This window comes from Onychostruthus taczanowskii, unplaced genomic scaffold (genome assembly GCF_017590055.1).
Source record: "Onychostruthus taczanowskii isolate IOZ18803 unplaced genomic scaffold, ASM1759005v1 scaffold49, whole genome shotgun sequence".
In the NCBI taxonomy this organism is placed as follows: domain Eukaryota; kingdom Metazoa; phylum Chordata; class Aves; order Passeriformes; family Passeridae; genus Onychostruthus; species Onychostruthus taczanowskii.
Genome location: NW_024502458.1, coordinates 271,031 through 297,517, shown reverse-complemented (window position 1 = coordinate 297,517; position 26,487 = coordinate 271,031). Strand labels below are relative to the sequence as shown.

General features: G+C 41.8%; 1 protein-coding gene across 2 annotated transcripts in view; it reads right to left on the bottom strand.

Moving 5' to 3' along the window:
* Positions 1-26,487, bottom strand: part of BRSK2 (BR serine/threonine kinase 2) — a 303,379-nt gene that overhangs the window by 144,143 nt on the left and 132,749 nt on the right. For both annotated transcript variants that reach the window (XM_041415068.1, XM_041415069.1), the window contains exon 2: positions 7,858-7,952. In XM_041415068.1, the coding sequence (XP_041271002.1) occupies positions 7,858-7,952 (95 nt within the window). The remainder of the gene's footprint in view (positions 1-7,857; positions 7,953-26,487) is intronic.

The following is a 26,487-nucleotide window of genomic DNA, read 5'->3' as shown; positions in this document are numbered from 1 at the left end:
ACAGTTCATTGCACTGGGATTGGGCCTTCCCAGATTTTTCCTAAATTTGTGCCAACTACTTAATAGCACAAACTGCAGGGAATAGACTGAGTAAGTCCTGGTTTATACTTAACAAATGATCAGCAAATTGTTCATGTTGGACAGAAGCGTGCAAAGCAAACAGGAAGAGCCTGTATCCCCTAAATGACAGTGCAATGGCAGTTCCTGGCTCTCAGTTGTACCAGTTAAACATGCATTAAGGGATATTTTTCTTTTGAGCTGGGAAACTCATACACTAAGCAGTGCTAAGAAATGCTTGTTACAGAAAGGTAGTGCTGGTGTATAAGGCACCATTCAGTTGTTTCAGCAAAAATTTAAGATAATCTTTGAACAAAGTCTTTACTCAAATGGTTTGCCTGCTACATACAGGAATGGACTACACCCCTTGACTGGCATGGATCAGTCTGCTGATATTTATGGTGCTTGTTCTACATGATGATGCAGGGTTAAATACCTGAACCAACTGTGGTCTCAGTGAATCTACTCAAGGATTTATGTCCCATTACTGCTAGAACTGTTCTGATGCCACTGGTTCTCTTTCCAAGATGAAAGAAAAAAAAGAACTAAAAGCCTTCCAGACAAGATTCTGGAATGTGAAATGCAAACCAATGTAAAATGGGGTGAGAAGTCTTTTCACCTGCAGTTCCCCTTGCCTTTCAGGGTAACTCCTAATGCTTGTCCTTCCCAAAAAAATGAACCTCAAGCCTGACAACAGCTGAGGATCCTGGTGCTGTCTACCACTCCCACTTGTAGTGTAGGAACACATCTTTCTAGCTGGGGATGGTGGGTCTGCCCCAAAGCTGTGGACTCTTGGAGCCTGTCTCAAGGCTTCCAACAACTTGGCATGATAACGTCGGCCTCAGAGGCAGTGGGAGGCCTGAACAGGCAGGACTTACAGAGTCTCTGCTGGGGAAAAAGCAAAGGACTCCTCAACAGCCTGCTACAAATACAGAGACAGTTCAAAAGAAACCTAGACTTTGATATATCAGGAGTTCATTGAGACAAAGTTATTTCAGAGAAAACACTTCAGCCAACCAACATCTTTTGATAAAACTAAGCTTTAGCAATGGAAGAAGAGAATTCACAGAAGCTTTAGTAGAAGAAGCAATGTGAAGTTAAACTGTGGTCAGTCTCACTCCAAGTGCAAGGACAGTGCAATTACAGTGGAAACAGTCAAAGCTGAGCAGAAAGGGATTTCACAGGCTAATTATTGACAGAAGCTTGACAGGTGGATGAGGACTGGAAGCTGTGCACATTTAGATATCTCATCTCCAGGAGCACTTACTTCCCATCTAGGCATTGGGATTTCACAGGCTAATTATTGACAGAAGCTTGACAGGTGGATGAGGATTGGAAACTGTGCACATGGTTGTGAACAAGTGAAATGAATATAAAAAAGAACTCCTTGAGTTCAGCTAGCTCTGGTCTGGGCTCATGAGGGACATTTACTGCTGCACAACCACCACCACATTAGGGTGGTAGACTGTCTGTGTCTCTGTGTTTGCACACACAAGGCCGTGCGTAGAACATGTTAGGTACAATAGAGGTTTGAGCCAGACTGCTGTAAAAGGCCAATTACTTTAATAGCTTGCCCAAATGCCTCAATTGATCATGCTAACTTTAGAAAGCAAAAGGAACTATGCACACTTGACAGGTTTGTTCCTCTGACAGGTATTGTGCTCGTGATTCCCATTTCATTTCCTTCTTTAAGAATACCTCTGTGTTCCTTGTATGTGTGGTGGAAAGTGGAGGCGGAGAGTCACTCTCTGAAGGAAAACACAATTACCCACCTTCTTTAAATGCTCAAACAGATGACAAGTGAACAGGCTTTCAATATTCCCCACCAGCTCCAGTTTAAAACAAAACACTCTGCATTATACATTCAGTAACAGACCCCTAATCCCAAACTCCCTTGTAGCAGGAGGAAGCCGGGGGGGGGGGAAAAAAAGACCCTTTTATTTTGCCTGTATTTTTCATATTGCAAGGTGCTTTTTTATCTCACTGAACTCAGAAGAGAGACTTGCAGACAGGATGCTGTGCTGTGCTAACTGGGCTGCTACTAGAATATGAACAAGGGTCATAGACACAGGGGCTAAGCCTGCGTTTGTGCACTCCGGGTCTTTGATGGCTGCCAATCATTCCTGCAGTTTGCTCAGTGCCTCTGCATGTCACACACTTCTAATCTGCTCTCTTCCAGGGCTAAAAGCTGGCAAGCATGTGGTAATGCTCCAGGTTAAAGATAAACCACAATGAGGATGAGAGTGTGTAAGCGTGAAGGTACTCATTTATACATTGAAACCTACATGTTCAACAGTAAGTGAAAATATGAGCATGTACATGCTTTAGGGAGATTTAATTTCCTTTATCCTTTCATCTTTTTTTTTTGCCATAAGTACAAGGTCCTCTGGGTTACTTTCTTCTCACAGCAATATGCCAGCCAATTAGAAGAATAATAGATGAGTGTCAGCAAGTTAGCACAGTGCTCCTTAATCAGGAAGTCCTGGAAAGTTTGATGAATTCTTTAAAACCTTTTCCTTGGTACTTCTTTTTAAAAAATAATTTCCCTCCCATTTGCTATTTTTAATATAACCACCTCCAAAATCTCATATGCCAATATTCTAGGGTATTTTAAATGTATTTCACTGAGGATATCCCAAGGCCTTGCCTCTTTGTTCATTTGTACACAATGCTAGAGGTACTCAGTGGGGTTCAGCAACACCTTAACACCATTTCCACTGCAATCAATGACAAAACTCCTAAATACTTCAGCTGGGAAACAATTAGGCCACTATTGAATACATCAGAAAAAATATTGATTTGGTGGAACTGAGGTATGGTGTTGGTGAGTTCGGCTTTGTTAGTGTCAGGGAAACTAAAACTCCTAAATACTTCAGCTGGGAAGAAACAATTAGGCCACTATTGAATACAGAAAAAATATTGATTTGGTGGAATTGAGGTATGGTGTTGGTGAGTTTGGCTTTGTTAGTGTCAGGGAAACTGCCCTTGTTGTGATCAAAGCTGAACTTGAACCAACTTCAGTTCACTTCTGCCTCAGACTTAACTTCTCCCTGATACTGTTCTGATATTCTAGTAATGACTTCTGTAGACCAGCCTGCAGTCAGCAGTTGAGGACAGCTAGGTCACCCAATATCACAGTCTGTTCTATTAAAAGTCTGAAAGTAAGGTATTCCAAGTAGAAGCTGCTGTTATCAAGTACTGCCTTTAAATTTATTTGGGGGAGCCTAAATTTCTGCTTCTACAGACAACTAGCACAAGTGCATCTCTTTATGCCCCAGACAGAGATATGGGACCTCTCACAGATTTCAAGTGCATGATTGAAATTCCCAGCTCCATGGATTTTCAGGCCAGAGAGGCTTGTTGCATTGATCTGATGAGAGCTAATGCATAGCACAGATCAGGAAACCATCTATTCCTGCTTCAAGTCCAGCATCTGAAGCTGAACTAGGATCTTGGTCTTTAGAAAAAAACACTGCAGGGCAAGATGAAGTTTAATTGCCTTTCAGGAGAAAAACTTAGTAGAGCTTTGGGTGGCTTGTTCCAATTAGTAACTTCATCCAGTGGTCAAACAGGCCTAGTATTTCTACATGTAATCTACCTACAGCTTACAACTATTAGTTTCCAATGAGCTTTTTATAACCCAGACTGTAAAATCCTCTGTTATCACATGCCTATCCTCTCTATCATATTTACAGACTACAATTAAGCTATGTCTTAGCTTTCTCTTTAATAAACTAATTCCCCTGAGTCTTATAAAACACATCCTCTGATTGTTTTCTTACTCTCTCAGATACTTTTTAAATTGTGCGCAATTTCGAAACTTTTTTCCTTGGATTTATGGAATTCAAGGAAATACCTTAACCAGAAATGCTGCATTTCATCAGCTTTTGCAACAAACAATGACAGCTATTACATGACTTTCTGCAGCTAAAGAGGGAAAGCAGAAAAAAGGAAGAAGTCACAGAATGGAAGGGAATGAAGAACGAATAGCTTAAAAAGAGACAAAAGAACAACTGAAAGAAAATGGAAAGGGAAGGAAATACTCTAAAGTAGGAAGAGAGATAAACACCTACTGAAGTAGAAGATCAGGACGAAGGAAGAGATGATGAAGAGATCACGCAAAGCAGTAGTTATTTACAAGTATGCTTCCATAAGTGATCCCGTCAGTTCCAAGAGGAAGTGACACTAAATTCTCCAACCTATCCTTCCCCTCAATTATTTCAAGCAACCAAGGCTTTCCAATAGCAACTGCTGCAAGACCTTCAGTGGTTAAGAACACAGAGAATTGTGTGCAGAATTCTTTGGAAGCAGAGCTCATTAGCCTCCCCAAAACCCACCACCTGTGATACAACTGAGCTCCACAGCAGTGGGACTGCTTTTCTTCCCATCCCCTACCCTGGAAATACCTGCCTTGCTTCAAGGCCAGCACCGGAGGTCACTGGAAGAAACAAAAGGCACACTGGCACAAAGCACACATATGGAGCTCTGGGCTCCAGTCATCAGGCCTGGGACATCTGTGGCTTCCTGAGGATGCCTGCATGTTCAAGTAATTAGACCAAGGCCAGCTGTCCCCTTCTCATTCTTCACCCTTTATGCTCCCATTGCTTCTACTACCACTGCCTGTCCAAACAATGATTTGTCTGATGGATCACCAACGAGTAGGTTTTTTGTTTTTATTCTTTGGAAGGCGGGAGTGGAAGAGAACTGCTGAGGCAGTAAAGAGGAGAAAGGACTCTTCTGACTGTATGCCATGAGACACCTCAGTTTTCCAAATGAGCTTTTGCCATACTATGCTTTAACCTTTATATTCTGAAGTCAAACTCCAAATGCTTGTATTGGTACTGAAGATGCAACCATCAGTAGTGAACCTTGCTGCTCAGGAAACGTTACTGCTTTATAGACAACTTTGGTATTCTGGGCCTAATTTCCCTGTCAGCGGTGCAGATGTAATTCAAGGAACTTAATGAACTATATTTCAATCTCAAGACGCTCCCTGTAGCACACTGCTTTCTGAAATCTTTCCTGCCAATTTGAGCTAGAGCAAGCCAGAAGTACTGTGGGACAAAGATCTCCACATCAGCGGGGTTTCCGCTGAAGAAACCCAGTGAAGCTTTTACCAGTTGAGGGAAGGCAGGAGTGAGAACAGAACCAACCCTTTTCCCTCAACTGTGAAATTACATATGTAGCTTTGCCCCAAAGCCAGGATCCCAGACAGGTCTAAGCTGGAGGCAGAGAAGGAACACTGCTCCCCAGCCTGCATTTAGCAGTCAGGGCATGACAAAGCAAAAGGCTGTGTGTGCACTGAGCAGCCCCATCCCTTGACAGGGCAGGCAGTGCCTGGATGAGACATTCACTGCAGCCTGTGCTGCATTGTGCCTGCCCGTGTATCATCTCCATAGCAGCAGTTCTGCTAATTGAGACCAGCTGCTACAATTCCAAATTCTTCTCTCCAGAAATATCGATACTACAACGTTATGATTAGAAAGCACTTTACCAAATGCCTCTCAATTCTGCACAGCTCAGATGAAGAGCAGCTGCAGAGAGAAGGGGCAGTTCCCTGAATATACAGAATAAAACACTGCAAAAACACTGGAGAAATGAAGGCTACAAGAAGCAAGTCACAACAGAATAATGATGACAAAGAAAGCAGCCTGCTGTATATGCTTCTGCCTGTCACTTCAGATGTTGAAAGCACTGTGAGCAGACTTTTTCCTTATGCTCTAGGATAAATGGCCATAGCACTGCACTGTTACAGCTTCGTGTGGCAGGTGTGCATGTGTGTCAGATCCAGCTTTTCTGTCCAAGGAGGGATTAAAACGAAATCCATCAATCTGGGCCTGGCTTGGAAGAGTAGCTGTGGTCTTGAATCATTTGGCTCTGGGTGCTGCTCTGCATGGCCCATTGGCAAACAAAGTCACTGGAACCAATAAGCTGGTGGGAAGACTTGCAAAGTAGGAATGCCACCACACCACAATGACTTGGCCTATCTCCCTGTGGCTGCTGGCTCCACACAGCAAGCTGGATGCTTCACAGTGGCCACATTGGGATTGCCAAAAGCTGCAAGCACTTTTCCCCTCCAAGCCAGACTGGATTAAACTGGCTATCAGTATTCTAAATTCACATAGAAGTCTCAGAGCCTGTCTGTGACCACCAGGCACAGGGCATTCCTGAAAAGACATCTGGTTACTGAATTTATGTAAGAACTGGGAAAACCACTTCAATCCCATCTGTTATTCCAACCTCCTGAGTACAGAACAGAATCTTTGAAAGAGAAAACCTCACAAAGAAGGGTCTGAAAATGAGAACTATGATACAATGTGTAATTTCCTCCTGAAAAAGATGCTGTACAATCTTACAGAAAAGTAGCACGCTCCAGCATGCGGCTGTGTAAACAAGGGCCTAACACACCATTTCACTACTCAGATTTCATACTACAACCGAGGTAATGCAACACAGCTAAAGCAGAGAGATTGCTTTGCCATGCTAAGTGATCTGCCTCTTACTCTGAAAATCAGTGAGGTAAATGAAGTGTTTTATATAAATACCAGACAGTTTCTCTCACCAAACAGAATGTTCAAGTTTTTAAAAAATATTTGTATTATTTTGCTCTGGAATATATTCAGTGCTTAGTGTCCCATTCAGATTTTACCATTTATACAGTTCTCTTACCTATTTCACATTCTAACTTTTGGTCTACATTAGAAGTCTGCTTAAATCCACAGTACTACAGGAGAGGGAATGCATCAATGAAATCCCAAAAAGGTAGAGTCTGGATGTGTTACAATTGAGTATAAACTTCCAGAATCCTTGTCAGAAAAAAAAGTAAACTTACATTTTTTTTGGTGTAACATTTACTGACTGCATATTAGCTTCCACTCCATTTTCTTTCTGCTCTGAGTAAGGTTGCTACACTTACTTGTGCTGGGAAACGGCTGACATAGAAGTCCTTATGGGAAACAGGAGTGTAAAGATGAGCTTATATAGAAAAGCTCTGTGCTTATATAGGGAAGTCACCTCAATAAAGTGCTCAACACTGCATGCAAACATGTTAGCGTAACTCGCAGGTGACAGTGTGACGGAATTCTGTTGATTGCATTGCAGTTGTGTTCCTTCCCATCAAGCTGAATTTAGCCTCTCTAGTCACCAAATCACATGAATAAACTGCTATGCATACATTTATTTTATTTTTAGGTTTCCAAGATCAATCAATGACATTCATGTGAGGAGAATCACAAGGCTAGGTAAAAAACAAACTAAGCTCTTCTGAACACTAACAGTCATTGGGATCATCGGGACAAACGCTCTGAGGGTTTTCAATGGCACAGCTCTGTGGATTGTAAACTGAATTACAACAGCTTTAAGCAGTCATGGACCTTGGCACATCAGTTACCATAGAGAACCCATGCAGCAGAGCAAGCAGTAGGACTATTCAAGTAAGGGATCCACCAGCCCCCATTAAATCTGTTCTTACTGACATTTGTACACCTCAGCCTGCAGTCTACCACGATGACACTGTTGTTGTAGTGCTGAAAGTCAGGTGCCCAACATACACTGGCCCCAGCAGAGAAGCACCAACTCTGCAGCTGACTGTTTATTTTGTGCAAAGCACAAGCATTCTCCCATTTCATTTCAGCTGCCCTCACCTCCCCCATAACTAAATTATTGTTATTATGCTCTGCATAATCCTAGTACTGACAGGGATGTTTGTTATACATAATTAAAGATATTAATTTTGCATGGAACAGAAGACACGGAGTCAGGAACTTAATCTTTTTTTTAAATCTTCCATTAGAAAATTACCTTCATTAGCACCGACTCACTGAGCTTCTCTCTGTTGACAATTTTTATCGCGACCTTCTGACACGTGACACAGTGAACCCCCAACTTCACAAGCCCTGCAGGAGAAACAAAGCAAAATAGAAAGGAAGAATTAGTTAGAGGTTGAGGTTGTTTGTCAAGGGTTTCCTTTTAGAACACCATCCAGCTGTTGACAGCTTATATGCAAACAAATTCCCATTAGTACCTCCTCCAGCCAGAAAAGGTCTTGTGAGTAAAGCAAATCCTTTAGCCTACATTGTGACCATTTAGCAGTGAAGTCATCAACACTGTTGATGCTCCTGTAGCTTCTGCCACTAAAACTGTGGTTTTGTTGAAGCACTGCGGCCCAGCTCTCACCACTCAAAGTGTGTTCTACCAGTAAGAAGTTCTGGCAATTGAACCACACTGGACTAAGAGCTTTCCTGACATGAACAAAAGTTTGGAAATCAGCACAACTAGATGGTCAAATGTTTGCTTCTACATTTCTCTAGCTCCTTCCGAAGCTTCCATGATCACAATAAAAAGACACTTAATAATGGCTTCCCTTACTGTTTTAATTTACCCTGCTGGATAAAGTTAATACTGTGAATAACGCCATTGTGGTGTACAGGAACATCAGCATACGCTGCTACAATTCTAAGCTTTTGTTTGTTATTACTTACTAAGTTCTTGTCCTCAAAAAAGATAGAGTGCTGTTAACTGATTATACTGGCAAAAGGATGTTGATATCCCTGACAGGATTAGGATGTTTAAACTATCATCAAAATATGGAACACCAAGACTTAAAAGAAAGAGGTAAGTAACATACATGAGCCATTACCCTCTGCAAAATTTCCATCTAGGTCTGGTGACTTACATGAAGGTACATTGAAATACCTCCCACAGGTGAGTTTAAGATGGTCCCTTGACCATCTACTGCCATTTAGAAAATTTGTAGCTGGAAAAGTTGTACTTCACAGGTTATTGAAGTGAGATCTTGTTTGCTTCAGGTTTTACTCTTGTCTAACATGCACATACAGCACACCACCTGATGGGCTGGATACTATCCCACTCCACACACTACATGCCAAATTGCCATTTAGGTTAATTCAGTTATAACGGAACTAAAAAAGAAATGGCACCTCTCTGGTGTCACTACAACCTGCTGTGTTTTGCAGGCCATTTACAATCAAACAGTAGAAAAAAGACTTAGTTCCCAGCTCCGAGGATAGGCTGCAGTTAAGAAGCCAACCCCATCCCCTAATGCAAAGCCAAACACGTTGCTTTATGTGGGATTTGAACACAACAGCTTTTCAGTCCAGTGAAACACTGAACACAGGACTTCACACACCTCACTAAGGGGCAAATAGATTCTTGCCTTACGACAAACTGGGCCCAATTAAGTGAACTAGAGTTTCATCAGAGATTTCAGCAATCTTCTGCAGGTACCTGTCCATCCTTTTGCTATGCAGTTAAACTTAAATTTGGAATTATTAATCACTGGTTATTGTGTGGATAAATAAACTCCCAACTTGCTTCCAGTCACATCTCTTTTATGGCATGCTCAAGTGTTCTGGATATTTCTAGTCACATAATTTCTCAGTCTCATGTAGTTAAATGCTGACATCCTCACTTTCAGCCACGACATAAACAAGTCACAAAAATTAAGAACACAGTGCACTGACAAATCCATTTGAAGCTGTGTATAGCAATAGCATGTCCACTGCCTGAAGCACTTGAGAAGCAGAGCTGCGGCAAGGTGCTGTCCATCCACACTCACTCTTCTGTCTGCATTTTTTCTATTCAATTTGTTATATTAACCAAAGCATCTCTGGCTCTATGTTCACTGTTCAAAGCACCTGCAGCCTTACTTATGCTTCTTCCCTTTGGCTCTGTTGTGTGTTTGGATAGAGGCTACTTGGCACCACCCTGTTGAAAGCGTGCACTGTTTCAATCTGTGCCGATTGCTTCCTTCCTGCTTCTAGGACAAACCACAACCTTACATCACTCTTGCAGCACAATGACAGCACTTTTTACATTGCTCTTCGTTACACTTTCAAATCTCAGCAGAACTTCTAAATCAGTCCTTTATATCTAGACTCCCAAGATCTGTGGCACCGTGTTGTACTGTGATGTGGCATGGACCAGTTATTTTCAGAGGTCAATAAGGGTGAGAAACAACTGCTCTCTACCTGGTTCTTCACCAGTGATATACCAGACATATCTCACACTTCAGAATTTGATTTCAAATCTTGTTGCTCCCAAATCAAGACATCTGTCTTGACTGAATGTGGCTGATTTGTAAATTATTTTTCTTTTGTCCTCCCTAAAGTACTCTGTCATTGAGCCTGAGAAGAGTTTAGCCATGAACTTCTGGGGCACTGTCATCCTGCACAGGGTATCTTCACAGTGTCCTCTGTCCTTGTAGTTATTAACCTACCACAGAAACTCAAAAATTAAGATTAAGCTACTCCAATAAAAAGTTAACTAACTGTTAGAAGACACCAAACACTTTGCAAAAATAAATCTGGTTCTGAATTACACTGATTTTACATTGAATTAATTTCATTGACCTCAAGAAGTCATTCTTGATTTATGCTATGGTATCAAAGGACAGAATGAGAAAACATATGTGAGATTTAATGCATCTTTCCTCATCTCCTGATTTGCATTTTAAAAATCAAGAAAAGAAATGCACTGTCATTGCTGTCTGTTTTGTGGAGATAGAAATTTTAGACAACCCTCTGAGCAGCCCAAGACAGGACTTTTCACTGTACTAAATTCACTGAATGTAATTTTAGGATAAAAAAATAAAACACGTCACTATGCTGCTTCCTCCCTTCTCTCTTGACCACTTCCTTTTGACATTTGCATGCCATCCTAAGCAGAAAAAAGAAAAAAAAAGAAAAAAAAAAAGAAAAAAAGTCCCTCTTGGCAAGTCCATCTGTAGGATAACACCCTCCTCTCCTGCTACTATGAAGAAAGCCTAATTGAGCTGAGGCAGAAAGGGTTTGTCCTCAGGACTTCTGTTTCTGTCCTGTAATTTCAGTCTATTGTGGAACTACACAACTGAGATGAGATGACTTAAATGTGGATTTGAGATCCTGTGGGCTTCTGATTCCTAAGGAGCCCTTTTTCACTGACACAGAGAACACAAACCATTCAAATGTATTATTTATCCACATAATAACAGACCTTAGAGAAAAGCAACTATGTGAATAAAGTGCTAGGCTGTAACTGAAATAATGGAAGTGGCAGAAATGCGTGCTTGGAAACAAGTGCCCAAGATGTGCACTTGTTTCAGAGTTGTGGAAGAGGTGTTGCATCTTCCATTTTTTCCTCTTCTGTATATGCAGCTGTTAATGAGCACTTCAAAACTATATAAATCCTCCTTCAGTACAGATGGGTCAATAAGTTAGGTACTTATTTGTAAAGCTTATCTACGCAGTCAGGCCAGCACAGGTACTTGTGTCTTCTGCAAAGGAAAAACAAACACGGCTGCTGCTGCGAGGATATTTTGCACTGGCTTGGCTCACAGCAAGTCTGCCAGGCAACAAATAGATCTTGAACTTGTCTGCTTCATGAGTAATTAACCCCTCAAATGCAGGCAAGTAACCTTTGTGACTGCTAAAGTTAACTCTGGTCTGTCCTGACAGAAAATCTAAGATGCTGTGGGAATCAACTGCTTGAAGTTTCCCTCAACCACCCACACAGCTGTCACACACTCACTGCTTCAGGCACACCTCAGATCTCCATCTCGAGGTCATTCCTGGGGACTCTGGACACTGACATCCTGGGGCTTTACAATCAGTTGTTGCATCCAATGAACTGCAAACATTGGGCTGCTTTTGATCTTAGCCACTGAACTGCATCAGAACCAGCCCTATAATTGCAGGCTGGGGAGTAAAGGAGAAAACATGAACACAGTGGAAAGCAAGGGGATGTGTAAGTTAACACTGTCCTTTCATCATAATTAAAAGCCACAATTTGGAAACCAATGAGCATGAGAAACCCCAGATGACATGAAGATGCCACTGAAGGAAGAAGAGCAAAGGGAAGTGTGCAGGTCAGACACAGCCCAGTGCAGCAGTGACCTGCTAATAATCACGCCTGTGCATTTTTTTGCTGGCAAGCTCCCACTCTGTGGATGCTTGCAGATACACAGATAGTTTTTGAGAAGGACAGGAGCTTATGTGATGAACAAGGGACAGATTTAAATCAGCTGGGAAGGTGCACAGCCCATCCTGAAGCAGTACAGAGAGAAGATTCTTCTTTTATCCCGGAAAAATGTTCTGTGGGGATGGAGAAACGAAAGCTTCCCTCCAGCTGAGTCAAAATATTCACTGTGAATCCATGACCACAACAAGTGGCCGATATTGTAACTGGCCTTTTTAGACCTTCAGGCCTTTTCAGCCAAGGACGAGATTTCAGAAGAGACTAATTTACTTTTGCCTAGCATTTTGTGTAGCAATTTTCTCTAGCAGAGATGAATAAAGCATTAAGAGTTTGGAGCTAGTGCTATTTGATGTGCACTTTACAGTTGTATAAATGGTAGCATCTTTCTAATGATCCTCTTACTACTCTTCGTTAGAGAAAGAAACATTCTAGGAACAAGAAAGAATGTTTTCAGTACTATCCAAACCTGAAGTCTGGCAAAGACACTGATCTGAAACAAATTATCATTTTGAGCCAGAAAGAGAGAGTAATAAATAAATAAATAATGAAACACAACTGTTGTTTAAATACAGCACTTAGGGTATATTCACTGTCGATGATGTTCCCAGTCTTTCAGAAATGCTAAACACAGGTAACTTGTTATCCTGATTTTTAACCATGAGGCAAATAACTACTCAAAAAAATAAAGGTACATTTATTATAGTTAACACATATGATTTCTCCCATTGACAAATGGAAGTCTGTTGCTTTCTTTTAAAATAAAACCAAACTAAAATAAATTTCTGTAGTAGGAAAAATAGACACTGATTTCAGATGATCATCTGCACACACATGTTGCTTGCTCTTCACTTCAGAGCACGTTGTCAGAAACCTTAAAAAATCCAAGCGGAAAGCCCTGATCTGGCCAGAAGTGTCTATTTTGGCTGGATGAGCAATTAAAAGAACGTCTAAACAGAAATATCACTCCTCTTTTAACTTGAGTTAGCTAATTGCCAATTAATTCAAGTCAATGAACACTCTGCAAATGTTAATCTAGGCACTGCAAAACACAAACATTTGTGGTTTACTTCAGGGCTCAAGTACCGGCAACAAACTATCTGGATTAGAAAAGGAACAAAAGTTCTAGGCTGACAAACTCCAGTACACTGTTTTTCAAAAAGCTTGATGTGTATATAGTATTGCTGCACATGAACCTTGTACGCATGCTCTTTATATACAAGTAATTTAATTTATCCCCAAAAGTTGGAGGTTCCTATTGTAAAGGAATTTAGGGATGCTCATTCCTGAAAACTACATGCACTAACACTTGCAAGACCTGCAAAACCTCAAGGATGCCAGTCCAGAAAATCAACCCTTACAGCAAACAGTAGCATTAATACATCTCAAGCAGGGTGGAGGGCAATCTTAAAATGTAATATTCCCCCTCTTTATTCTCCACAGTTATCTTCACAAACACTGCAGTTTCAATTAGGGTTAAATCAGTTTAGTTACAGTGTCTACCTCTGCTGACTGCAGTGAAGTTGCTTTAGATCTGCAACAGTGGAAAATGGATTAAAATTTGGCCCACAGCAACATGATTTCCATAGGCGTAAAATAGGGATAATAACACTTACTTACTTACCTTGCAAGGGCTGTAGAAGGATTAACTGATTAATCCTTACAAAGAATGTTGGAAAGGGATATAAATCCTACCCAAGTTTTACATATTACAACCAGGAAAACTGCATTCTAAATACAATCTGGAAACAAACCTCTAGATAATTTCTTGTTATTAGCTTCCATTTCACATCCCAATTCTTTTGGAGCTCAAATTTCTGGTCTCCAATGATGCACATCTTATACTACTCTTAGCTGCACTGGAAAGAACTCTGCTACTGAGCATCCTACTTATAGAAACCAATAATTGCACTTAATTACTTAGTCTTCTCATTGAAGAGATGTTTATTTTTCTATAGCAATGGTTATCTCTAATTATTGCATTTAAAACAAACAGAGACTTATATCAAGTGACAAGCAAATTGCATGGTATCAATTTATAATTGCATAATGGGAAAAGGAGGTATAGGAGAAATCTAGAAATCTAAAAGGATGAGGATGGAGCTACCCAGGTTGGTAATGAAATATTTTGACTGTGGACTCTTCTACAGAGACAGTCTAGTGCTAAAAGGCTGTTCTGAGAGCTCACACATTAATTGCTTTTAAACTGCATAAACTGTAATTATGGTGGGACTAAAGCCAGAGTTCAAATGCTCAGCAGAAGCATGGAAGGAGAGGTTCATCAGTGCTGAGGTCCACATGCCTCAGCTCAGAGCACTAAGTTGCACAGCCCAGATTTACTGTCCTGAGCTATGAGCACTGTCAATGTCTGCTGGCTCAGCCAGCCAGAGAGACACACTCCTAAGCTCAGAGATTGGTGACAACATTGCATCAGCTCAGATGTGACTGGATCCACATGCCTGATATCAGGGAACAAGAGGCACAAACACGTACAGATATATATACACACACACAGCAGCTCAGCAGGAGCAGGTTTTACAGTGGATGCCTCAGAGATTATGGTAGGATCATCCTCCAAGCTCAGCAGGATAAAAACACACAGAACCAACATCACCTCTATTGATTTCTATCTTGGTCTCTTTCTTGCAATATTTCATAAATCAATACTTCTCAGAAAACCTTTATGGCCCCTGAATATAGCAAAGAATGTTAGTGTTGAGCCCTTTTGGTGTGTTCTCTTTCCCCCCATCTCACCAGACACACCCACATATCTAAAGAAGCCCCTCAGGGAACCAGGACACAAACCTTCACTGGCACATTGATGCTGCTTTTGCAAAATACCACTATTTCCCAAACTAACCAACTCTTGAAGTCCTCTGGGATCTATCAGCAGCTTGTGATGTCTATGGGCTGAGCTCCTATTTCGGATCAAGTCTTTGTTCCTGTATAAGAACACTTGGGAGACTAAGCTTTGCTCCAAGTGCAGACTTCAGCTTCCAATGTGGACTTCTGAAAGTGTCAGAGCAACACCCCACCCCTGCAGACAGGGAAAGAGAAGAGTGCTTTCACTGCTTTCAAATTTGAAAAACAAATTAAAAGACAACAGATCTTTCCACTGATGCACCAGGAGAAAAAGCCCAACTCTTTTTACATCTCTGGATGGGTATTGGGAAAACTCTGCTTTCACTCAACTTTCCTAGTCAGAAGCCTTTTTTTTTCCTCTTTCCAAGAGCTGTACATCTCCTTGTAAAGCTCCTCTTGAGGAATGATGAGAGCCATGTTCCCCTTCAGACTTCATTAATCCTTTGTCAGGAGATGACCAAAGACAGCCATTTTCAGGTATAGCAGGAGGCCAGCAGAAGTCTGTCTATCCTGCCTATGGTATCTTCTGGAAAACATGTTGCTGTAATTAGGTAACATCTGTGTAATGAGCCACAACATCCCCACTTGGTCCAGTGATCTATTGAGAAGCACTGATGCACTAATAAGGAGGGAACAGTGAGCAGCAGAGAAAGAGAGGGTGAGGAAGGAGGAGGGGAAACAGCAGATAAACTGCTCTTCACATGTACTTTTAGCTGATGTTAATCCCATTTTCCATGCTAATTTCTTACATCTCCCCTTCTTTACCACACCTTTCCACACTCCATCAAGAGCTCCTCACACCCTTTTGACCCTCCCATCAGCCAAGATTGTTTCAACTATGTTATATGTATATTAAAAACCTAATTAAAAGGGGGGGTTACCATGGAAAACCTTTATAGAGCAGGCAGAGGTCATGCTCTTCACAAGATTAGGCTCACCACAGAACACTTCATCTACCCAGCTCAGTGCTGATACAGCTTACTCTGCCCCCTGACATCCCTTAATCACCCCCTGACAGATTCCTAACAGGATTTTCACTGAGCGCAGATATGCTGCCCTTCAGTAAGGGCTCAAGAAGTGATGGGATTAACCACACTTGCACCCATGCCTTGGACAAGGGGCCAAACGGCAAGCCACAAGCTCAGGCAGCTCCCAAGAATTCCTGAAGGGCTTGTTGATAGCAGTGGGGTATGGCCCATGCACAGGCAGAGGAGAAATGCACTGGAGAGCCACTGCATGCAGATTGTTCTACAGATACTGGTACTGCTCCAAGGACAAATTGCTCTGTATCCAGTACAACTAACAGAGGCTGACCCCTTGCAGATCCACACCCTGAATTTCATTTCATTATCCACCACAAAACTCTGGATCCTCCTCCAGTCCCAACTCACCAGATCTATGGACATCCTACTTCCATTCTCCTCCAGTGTCCTAACACCTGCAATTCCTTCCCACACCTCTATCCCCACTGACACTAGTTCCTTATGCCTTCTGCAGTAATGCCCTCCATAGTTTTACCCATTTGTCCTGCAGCTCACCTTCCAGCTGTACAGTTTCCTTCTGTGTACTTTATTATCTCCTTTCTCCTGTGTAAAAGACAACAGATGCCATGGCCAGTCAAGATTTGTGAGCACATGGTCACTGTAAAAAGTGCAGGAAATAGCACATTTTCTTAATTATACTGGGTGTGAGAAACTCCAAGCCTCTGGTTTAGGACAATGGGAAGAAAGACCATCTGGAAACTGAATTCTGATTTACAATCAGGAAAGTCACAGCATAAGAGAAACAGAATAAAAGGTAAGAAAAATGAGACTATTGTAATTTCAATGAATAGAAACAGGCATTTTAAAAAAACCCAAACTGAACAAACTTTAAAAAGTATTTCCTTTAATTTGAGAATAATGGCTAAGGTCACAGCATGGAGCTGAAAGGATTTATTGACTCCTACACCAAGAAGAACAGGAGCTGTCTGCTCATGTAGTACCAAGTACACTACAGCTGGTTCACTATGTTCCCTACAAAGAGAGGAAAGCAGGGCATCATATTCAAAACCTAAAAAGGCCCAAGCACCTCGTTAATTTTAGGTACGAGAAACAATGCAATACCTACAGAGCACGGTCAGCTGTGCCTCCACAATAAAAAGAAAGAAAATAAAATGAATTTAATTTCCCTAAAAAAGGAAGGTGGTTAGATAAACTGGAACATTACAGCCCACCTTCTGATACCCAATTTCATCACATGGAATTCATGCCACAGTGTCTGAGGCTAAGTATGTCCTGAAATATGACATCAATTTCAAACTCAGGCAGGAACCAGTGATTATAAAAGGATGAGACCTGTGCTGTCAAAACACCTCTTTGTGTCATACTTCTGCTCCAGGATTTCTATGCAACAGCTCCAGCCTGGGCTTCTGCAAGTTCTCACAGTGAATTTTTCTCTTCTGGAACGATTCCATGGGTCTGATCTAAAGCCTTTGAAGTCAATGCAAAGGCTCATCTGTTTTAGGAAATTGCAGATCAGTTTCTCCAGCAGCAGCTTAGAGCTGTAAAAACCTGGCTTATTCTAATAGGTGTTGCTGCAGACAATGACACCGAAGTGCTACAGATCTGGCTGTAGAAGACCTTATTCCAGAACTGTTCTCACAGTTACCAAACTGTACAACTCCCTGTACGTGTTAACTACCACTCAGGTAGAACAAATCTGCCGGCACAGTTATTCTTTAATCTTCAACATCTTTTACTGCACCACCTCCCTACACAGGAAAGGGTTCTGCTTCTAATCAGACTGGTATTTTCTTAGTATCAGAATAAAAGCTTAAATTAGGCTTCCCACAAACAGTACTTCAAGGCCAGAGCCATAATAAAGAAAAGAGTAGATGAACTTTCTAGAAGTCAATCTAGAGTCTCACACCCTGTGCTTTTTTCTCTGATTGCTTTCTATTCTATTAATGATTTTATTTCTTGCCCCACACACATTTACCAAGAAGCATCAGAAGACTTAGGGAGGTTCAATCAAAAGATTCACCTTAAGAAGAAGGACAAGTTTTAAGTCAGGAAAAGTACATAGAAATAAGCAAACAACCAACAAGCAGCTTGTCCCTACAGGCTACAAATCTGAGCAGAAGTTAAAATATCATCCCTCAAAAAACAACACTCCCACGTGAGGACCCAGATTTCCCTACTTGTGCGTTACTGTGACCCCATTGGCTTCTTTGGAATTATTCCCAGTTCCCTGTGACCAAGAACAGCCACAGCAGCACTCCCAGCCTCTCCAAGGAGGTGACACAACACAGCACAGGCTACAAACAGTGGCCACAGAGGAGCTCAGTGTTGACTCAGAGTCACTCACGCTCAGAAGAGAAGGCAGCTCAGAAATAATTGAGGCTGCCTGTTCAGTGTCCCAACATACACAGGGGATAAACATGCTGAAATAATACAATACTACCAAGCAATAATGGCATTAGACAAATCAGGTATCACTTCCTGAAAAGCCTCTGGCCTTAAGGGACACTGCCAATACAGAGCACAGAAAATACTCTTTTGTCCTTATGAACACTACATGCACTTTAGTTCTTTGGTTTTGTATTATGAGCTCCTAAGCAACTAGAAACTGCTATGATATTCTTCACTCATACTGCAGGGTCAGGCCACCTGCACGCTCAGGCCATGGCCAAGCTACACAGAGCTGGGTATGAAGGGCTTCTCCCTGAACACAAAAATCAGCAGCTGAAATAGCCTATAGACCTGGCAGGACAGGTATCCACAGCAACACTATCTGAGTGTGACCCTCTGTGCTTAAAACCAAGAGTTAGAGGTTGCAGTCCAAATTTTACTAGGGTTGAGAATAACAAAAAACCCTCTCAGCCAGAATGGAAAAAGACTTTTAGAAGAGAATCAGGAACTCTCAAAGGCTGAATATAGAAAAGCCTCAGTCTTCAAACTTGGACAGCCTAATTCTGGTACCTCAGTACACAAACCAGTGAGCCTGGCTGGGTCAGATGGACAAACAAAACCAGTTTGGGAAACACTGTGAGCTGCAGTGACCTGTGAAATGTCACAAAATGCTGGAACAGCCCTGCCATATGCACAGAATCTGCTTCCTGAGTAGCCGCCAGGTCAGTGAGGCTTCCTGCTCAAGCAGACTAGCTACACACCTTAGAAACAGGAGTGCATGAAGGCATGTGGGTACTGCGAGCTCTACCAGCAGCACAGGGGGCAGCAGATGCAGCCCCACAGGTTTCAGCTGCAGAACGACCTCATCTGAGTTTCCTGAGGGACCATTTTTACTTGCACATACCAGATGTTAACTCTTCCCTTCTATTTCACAGGGATATAAGCCCCTGCAAGCTCCAGGAACACAGAAAGAAAAGCTTACTTCTTAGAGAGAGAAGCTAACCTCCCTTTTGAGAAAGAGCAGAGGTGCTCCCCTCAGGTCACATTAAAGGGAATTAAGGAAAATCTGTGGCTTTTGTGTGATTACAAGTTGTTAAACACAATGAAGAATCCCTCATCCCAGAGCATCAACTGTAAATCCCGCTAAAAACTACATGAAGAATCCTAAATAAAGGTTATTTTAAAAATCTTGGTCTCTTTGCAGTGTACTCTTCTGAAAATCTTCCTCTTCAGCTGCATACGAGTGTTGCTGTGAACAGTACATAAAGTGGGCAGAGAAGGTGCCTTCTGAAACCACAGAGGCAACCAGGTGAGGGAATATGAGAGCAGGAACATCCAGACTGCACTTGGTGGCAGTGCACTGGGAACAGCATAAAGAAAATCAGGGCAGCAGATGTCCAGGTATTTAGCAACAGAGTTAAAGGAACAAATGAGGCCTTCTCTAAGCATGCTGCTCTGATTTGTGCTAGCAGTCCATAATTCACTGCTGAGGAGGGAAAAAAAAAAATCTAGAATTTGCTGTTACAGTTACAGTATCACAGAATTATGCTGTGAGGGACCTCTAGAGATGATCAAGTCAAAGCCCCTGCTCAAGCAGGGACAGCTAGAGCACGTTGCCCAAGACCATGTCCAGTTGGAATTAGGGTATCTCCACAGATGAAGACTCCATAAGTGGATTAGAGTAAGACTCTCATAAGACTCCTCCGTGGATTCCTGTTCCGTTGTTTGACCACCCTCATGGTAAATAAAGGTTTATTGTGTTTAGATACATTCTGTTCTAATTTGTGCCCATTGTCTCTCTGTCCTCAGTGGCCAGTAGTGAGAAGAATCAGCTTCCTCTTTATTCCCTCACAACAGGTATTTATACACATTGATGAGATGCTTTTTCAGCAAACCAAATCATCCAGCTCTAATCTTCCAGAAGCAGCCTCAGTTTCTCCATGTTTGTGGCCATGTCCTGGATTCAGTAAGTCCATGTTCCTTGTACTTGTGGAGGCCCAGAACTGATGCAGCTCTGCAGCTGTGAGCTCGAGCATAGGAAAAGGGTCACTTCCCTCAATTCAGCTGATCCTCAGCCCAGGATAGTTTCCTACGCTTGGAACACCAATACCTTTGGAACACTAACACACCAGTGCCTGCCTGGCTTATGGTCAGCTTGTTATCCACCAGGACCTCAAGATCTTTCTGTGCAGATCTGCCTTCCAGCCAGCTGGTGCCCTGTGTGTACTGATCCATTGGTTATTCCTTCCCAAGAACAGCACTCTGCATTCCTGTGACAGTCCTGCCTGCTCTGTTCTCCAGCCTAAGTACCTCTGGATGGCAGCACAACCACCTGGTCCACCAGACATTCCTACTAGTTTTGGTCTCAAAAACAGTGTATTGAATTTGATTTATTCAGTGGCTTGTTCCATTGAGTCTCTGTAGATATTAGCGAGAAAAGAACACTTCCAGAGTGTTTTAAGGATATTTAATGGAACAACAATGCTGCTTTGCAGCAGTTTTAAAGAATATTATCTAAACTCAAGTAATTCTTCATGTTTTCTATATGTTTTATCCTAAAGAGAAAGAGAAACTAAAACAGAAACTGTTCCCTAACATTTTCTAGTTAGTACAAGACAACCCAAAGAAAACAAAACCAGAACCTGTACAACAAAAGGAGAGTGAGAAAAACATAAGCAAAGATGTGAATGAGCTGGTTGTTTTTCTTCAGCCATACCACAGTTCATTCTCAGGAGTCCTATAAGCACTGGATAAGTTATAACTGAAGGGCAACTTCACATGCTTCCTCTCTGACTACAGACAATGCTGTGGATGGGCCACTGCATGGTAAATTCTTGCTTTTATTGTCTGGATGTGTGAAACAAGACTTCTTCTCACCCTAACCTTCCTACTGGCTCCTTCAGCTTCACACCCTCTGAAGAAGCCCATCCATACAAACTGCTCTCTAATTCTTCCCACGCAGCAGGGAGGAGCCACTGTGGAAGAAGTGCAACAATCCACATAACCAAAGCTGAGACTTTCTCCTCCAGAGACCTGGCTTTAAGGTTTGGGTCTTCTCATTCTCATTCCAAGTGAGGATCCCAGCACAACAGAGTCTGTTTTCCAGAGCCCTGAAATTGTCAGTGATGTGTCCTGGGAAGCAGAAAGAGCTCTGCATAGTGTCTGCCTAGGGGCACCTCACATGCTCTCACACCTGGTCAAAACAAGCTCTTTTAAAATCTTTTAAACTTTATGCTTATTTATAAACAGAATCAGCACATCTGGATAACAAAAAATGATTTTTTCATTTTAAAATAAATTTAATTTCATTTAAATTTTGAAATAGAGGTTGATGCAAATGGCCTATAAAGAATATATGTCCATCTACAGTGATTTGAAAACGCCAGCCATCAATCTATGATGTAGCAAAAAAATTTCAAGAAAATATGTAAGTAAATGCACATGAACTACATTATGACTTCAATGAATGGGCAGCAGAAAAGAATGTCTTCCTAACCACAGAAGAGAAATGCTAAATTTATTTTGCAAATCATCATAACTGGATGGCCACCAACTTGAAAATGAACCTTCCTTTGGAAAACATCTAAAATGTAGAAATGCCAAAATAAGGATGAAATCAATAAATGAAATCAAGATTTTGCCCTTGCTGACTCAAGCCATAATAAAAATCCACAATTTAAATTGCCTTGATTTAAATATAAATTACATAAATTCATCAAATCTGTTTGTCAGATAATACTTCTCCTCGCAGCTGTGAGCTAAGCCCAGCATCAGAGCTTAACAAGAACCCTGCCTCCTCTGCACCGTCCTCAGCACTTCTGCACTTAACTGGCATCTAGAGCCTTGCTCTGAGTTTTGAGATTCTCTTTTCCTAATCTGCTGTTGAGTGCGGGAACTCCAAGATGGGGGAACATAAGGAATTACATTAGTGCTTGAGATGGGCTCCAGCTTAAAGACAAAGCCAGAAAACTGTACAAAGTGCTGGAGCAACTGAAGCAAACAAGGTAGAATCCATGCTAACCAAGAAGCAAAAAAACAGTCATGTTTGCAGATACAGAACAATTTTCCCTCTCTCTCCTGCCCACATATAAGAGACAAAGCATGAGGTAACACCCTGGCTGCTTTGGGAAAAGCCCAGCTTTATGACATGAGTAAGGATAGGATGTACCAGAAAATAGTTTTCTCCAGTATTTTTTTTTTCAGGCCTCACAAACATATTTCAGGACTACAGAGAAAATTATTTTTAAAGAGAAGATACGTAATGTAACATAACATAGAAATACAATATGTGAGCAAGAGCTTGATGGAATTGTTATTGCTGTTTATATTGGAAGACTCAAGACTAGGCCTATACGTGAACATAATGCATACACCATGGAATAGGTGCTTGGCCCTGCCTTGGGGTAGATGGCTATGATCCAAACAGATAAGGCGGTCACAGAGTACACCTTATTACCTGCTATTTCTCTGTTTGAAGACAAAGACTTTAGGCATTAAGGAACTGGGAAACTTGCTGAAGGTCACAGAGAAACCCTGTGGCAGAGCTGGAAGCCAAGCACACATCACAATCACATTTTAAGTTGGTGGGAGAAGGCTGCAAAAAAGCTACAAACCCCCACAAATGCATTTTCAAATGCAAACTATATGCTAGAACATAAAAAATTGGCCAGTAGACTGCCATTTTAATAAAATTCCAGACAAACCTCATACTTACCTCCTGCTACAGGAGTATAAAAGGAGAATAATTCCATTTGTACCACAAGGTCTGTTCCTGATTTAGAGCAAAATTTCTGAGAGCAAAAATGGGGTGCTTTCTATGCTTCAAATTTATGATCCATTTAATGAAAACAGCAATAGCAAAATTGCAACGCTGTATTAAAATTCAGCGTTTCAGGATAGCAGAAAGGATGCTGATTCCTGGAAGAAAGGAAAGAACAGAAAAAAAAACATGCAGGGAAATCTCTTTCCTCTGTGCAAGCATTTTATTGGCTCTGCTGCAGGAAAAGGACGGCTCTGTAGCAGAATGGTAGGCAGCACTGAGAGACCAAGGTGTTCAAGTGGAAAGGGTTAAGCTGGCTGTGTTAGGATGTTACAAACATCAGTGCCTGTGCCACGATGTCCCCAGCAGCAGCAGCATGGCTGCCAGGGCTCAGTTTGTGTCCCTTGGCAGGAGCAGGCTCCCGCTGCCGGGCGCTGGGACAAGGAGCACCGAGCGGCACACGCGGGGAGGTACACGGCAATAATCTCCATCTGCACCACACAGCACTGAACCCCTTCCTCTGCAGCTCAATAGCTGCATCTGCTGCCCCTCTGCTAATCCTCAACATTGTTTAAAATGCAGATCAGAGGAGATCACGCGTTTTCTTTCCCATTACAGACCATACCCTAAAAGAGCTTTAATCACACAGACAATATTCCATCTCTTGCAGGGTCTGCTGCTTTATTCTTTCCTCTTGCCTTTGTTTGGAATCTAGACCTTTGCCAAGCACCAGCAGCAGCAGAATATAATTTTGCAGTGCAAGGTTTGAAGCTAGCTGAAGCATCTATAACCTTTCTCAAAACTGTGGCAATGTAATCAGAAGACTGTGACTGCAAAATATAAACAGCAGGGAACTCAGGTCATAAGAACCTCCTGAGAAAATGCATCCTAAACACCCCTGGATATGTTGCATGATTTTAAATGTAAAAAGCAGCATCAGCAGACCTCCTTACTTGTCTTTGTCTCCCTAGCACTAATGCACCATGACATTTTTTGAGATGTCAGAAAGTACAAGAGCTACAGAGGAAAGCTATGATTGGTTACATGACTCTAGGCTGAGGAAAATTATTTAATTTATTTCACAGAAAGGGCATATTCATGAACATACATATGTGTAAATGCTAACCTGAAATAACTAGTTCTTCCCAGGCAATTCCACTGCCAAATGAATGACCGTGTAAGCTGAAAGGCTGTTCTTGCTGTGATGAGAAGGAGATTATGCAAGTCATCATCGTAAAAATAAGACCATAAGAACCACAGTAACTGAGCACTGGTCCAGCTCTGAATCTTTGAAGAAGTGACATCCCAGAGTCCTCCCTTCTATGGCTACTGCCATCAGTGCATTTCACAGGGTAGGACCAGCCTGGAATTCTCCTCATTTAATTTATGTTTATCAAATTGATTGTCTTCTCTAGCAACCCTGAATCCCACATATAATTGTATGGCATAATGCCCTAAATCTTTTCTTTCCCTGTATCTATAAACCACAGGAAGAAAAATAAGCAAAACAATTATTTTAACAATCAGGGTACGTCTGTCTTTCACAAATGTACAACATAAGGTGGAGAGGAGGGCAAAGGAATTCTTCCTGTGCTCTTACCTTCTAAGAAATATATTCATGGCATGGTGATAAAACATAGCACAGCACTTCCCCTACCAGAGAGAGCAGGATAGATACTGAAAGATTAAAAAACACACAAGGGATGTGACTAAGAGGGATGCAATCCTTGCTATTAATACTTGTTGAGCCACCAGATTCTCAGGAGACCAGCTGAGGACAAGTCACTGCTTGCAAGAGTTCAAGATGCTACCTGGACTTTGGTAAGTCCCAGACTTTCTGTTCCTGAAATAGCAGCTGCTCTGCAGGGACCCTCTGCTGTATCAGAGCCAACTGGGCATCACAGAGGGTCTTGAATGGCATGACCAGACACAGCCCACAACCACTCATCTCATGCCTCACCATAAATATGCTCTGCCTCTTTCTTAAGCCCAGGCAGGTGCTGTGCTAACCACTGACTTCCTAGACAGCAGGAAACCCAACATATTCTGCCTGACTTACACATCTGTACATTAATTGTTGGAAACGGCAGTCCCATCCTTCAGAGCCTTATTCATTTGAGCTCACAAGATTCCCCAACAGCAGGTCTGTGTCTGCTGGATTTGCTGATCAAGGACAGCCCAGCACGTGGCCCTCTTCTGCCAGTTGGCACCAAAGCAATTAAAGGGGGGAAAAGACTATGGGATGGGTCACTCCATTGGCACACAAATGCATTTGTTGTTTGACTCATTATGGAGACACAATGTGATTTTCAATTAGCTGTCCAACGGTATGATCGAACACAAGATACTTGAATTATATATTTCATGGACATGCCTCAAAGGTGCCATTTCACTCTCAAAATAATTAGCTGCATGCAGAGGCAACTTAGAGTGTTCCAGAGAGCCTGTGGTTACTTTCCTTTCAGAAATACAAGAGTTATATAAATTTCCTGACGTGAAAAACCCTCCTGGCTGCAAGGTAACTGCACCCAAAGTATCTGCCCAGAATAACAGGTGCCTGTGTGTGCATCCACAGCTGTGTTCCCAAGGCAACATGGGAAGTGGCCAGAGGTAAACTCCATCCTTGAGGAGCAGCCCCCTGGGAGCATTAGGTCCTGCAAGGGAGTCTCTGATGAAGCATCCTGGGGTGCACACCCTCACATGGACTTCCCACATGAACTTCCCGAACGAAATCCAGGAAAGCAGAAGTGAAGCAGAATAAAGTAAAAGGTAGGGAAAGGCAGGAGAAAACCAAACATTCACTTCTCCTCTCACCGAATAGCAACGCTGACCTACAGCAGCAGTGTTTCATTTGGTATTTGTATAAGCAGTAGTAAATTACTACCTCCTGATGAAACAGGCAAGGAAGATGCTATGAAACAAGTTTTCTCCAATTAACAAAGTCTCCCAGGACTACTTACATACTGTCCCCTCCTAATGAGGGCACCCAAAGTCATAATCCAGTTCTCCTTTATAATTAATGTCTGTAATTACTGGTGTACAACACTATGCTTTAACTAATGCCACTTCTCACAACATCAGACATTTATATCTACACTTTCATGCATATTAGATGCAAAGAATGCAAGTTTCATAGCTAAAAAATATTTTTCTCTTTCATATAGGAATACCAGATTTCCATTTAAACCACTGGTTTAAGTGTCTAAGTACTCTAGAGAGAGTCTAGAGAGAAGGTTAAATTTTGGCACAAACATATGTGAATAGAGCTGGTTTTCTTGCTACAAACAGCAATGACTTGAAGGACTCCACCTGCCAATGATCTCTACCAAGGTCACCAGGTGACATACACTGCAACATATGTAGAATCTCTTTCCTTAAACATCTATCCTGGAGTTTCTGAAAATAGTGCCAAAAGGAATTAGAAACATTAATTGAAAGGGTTAGAAT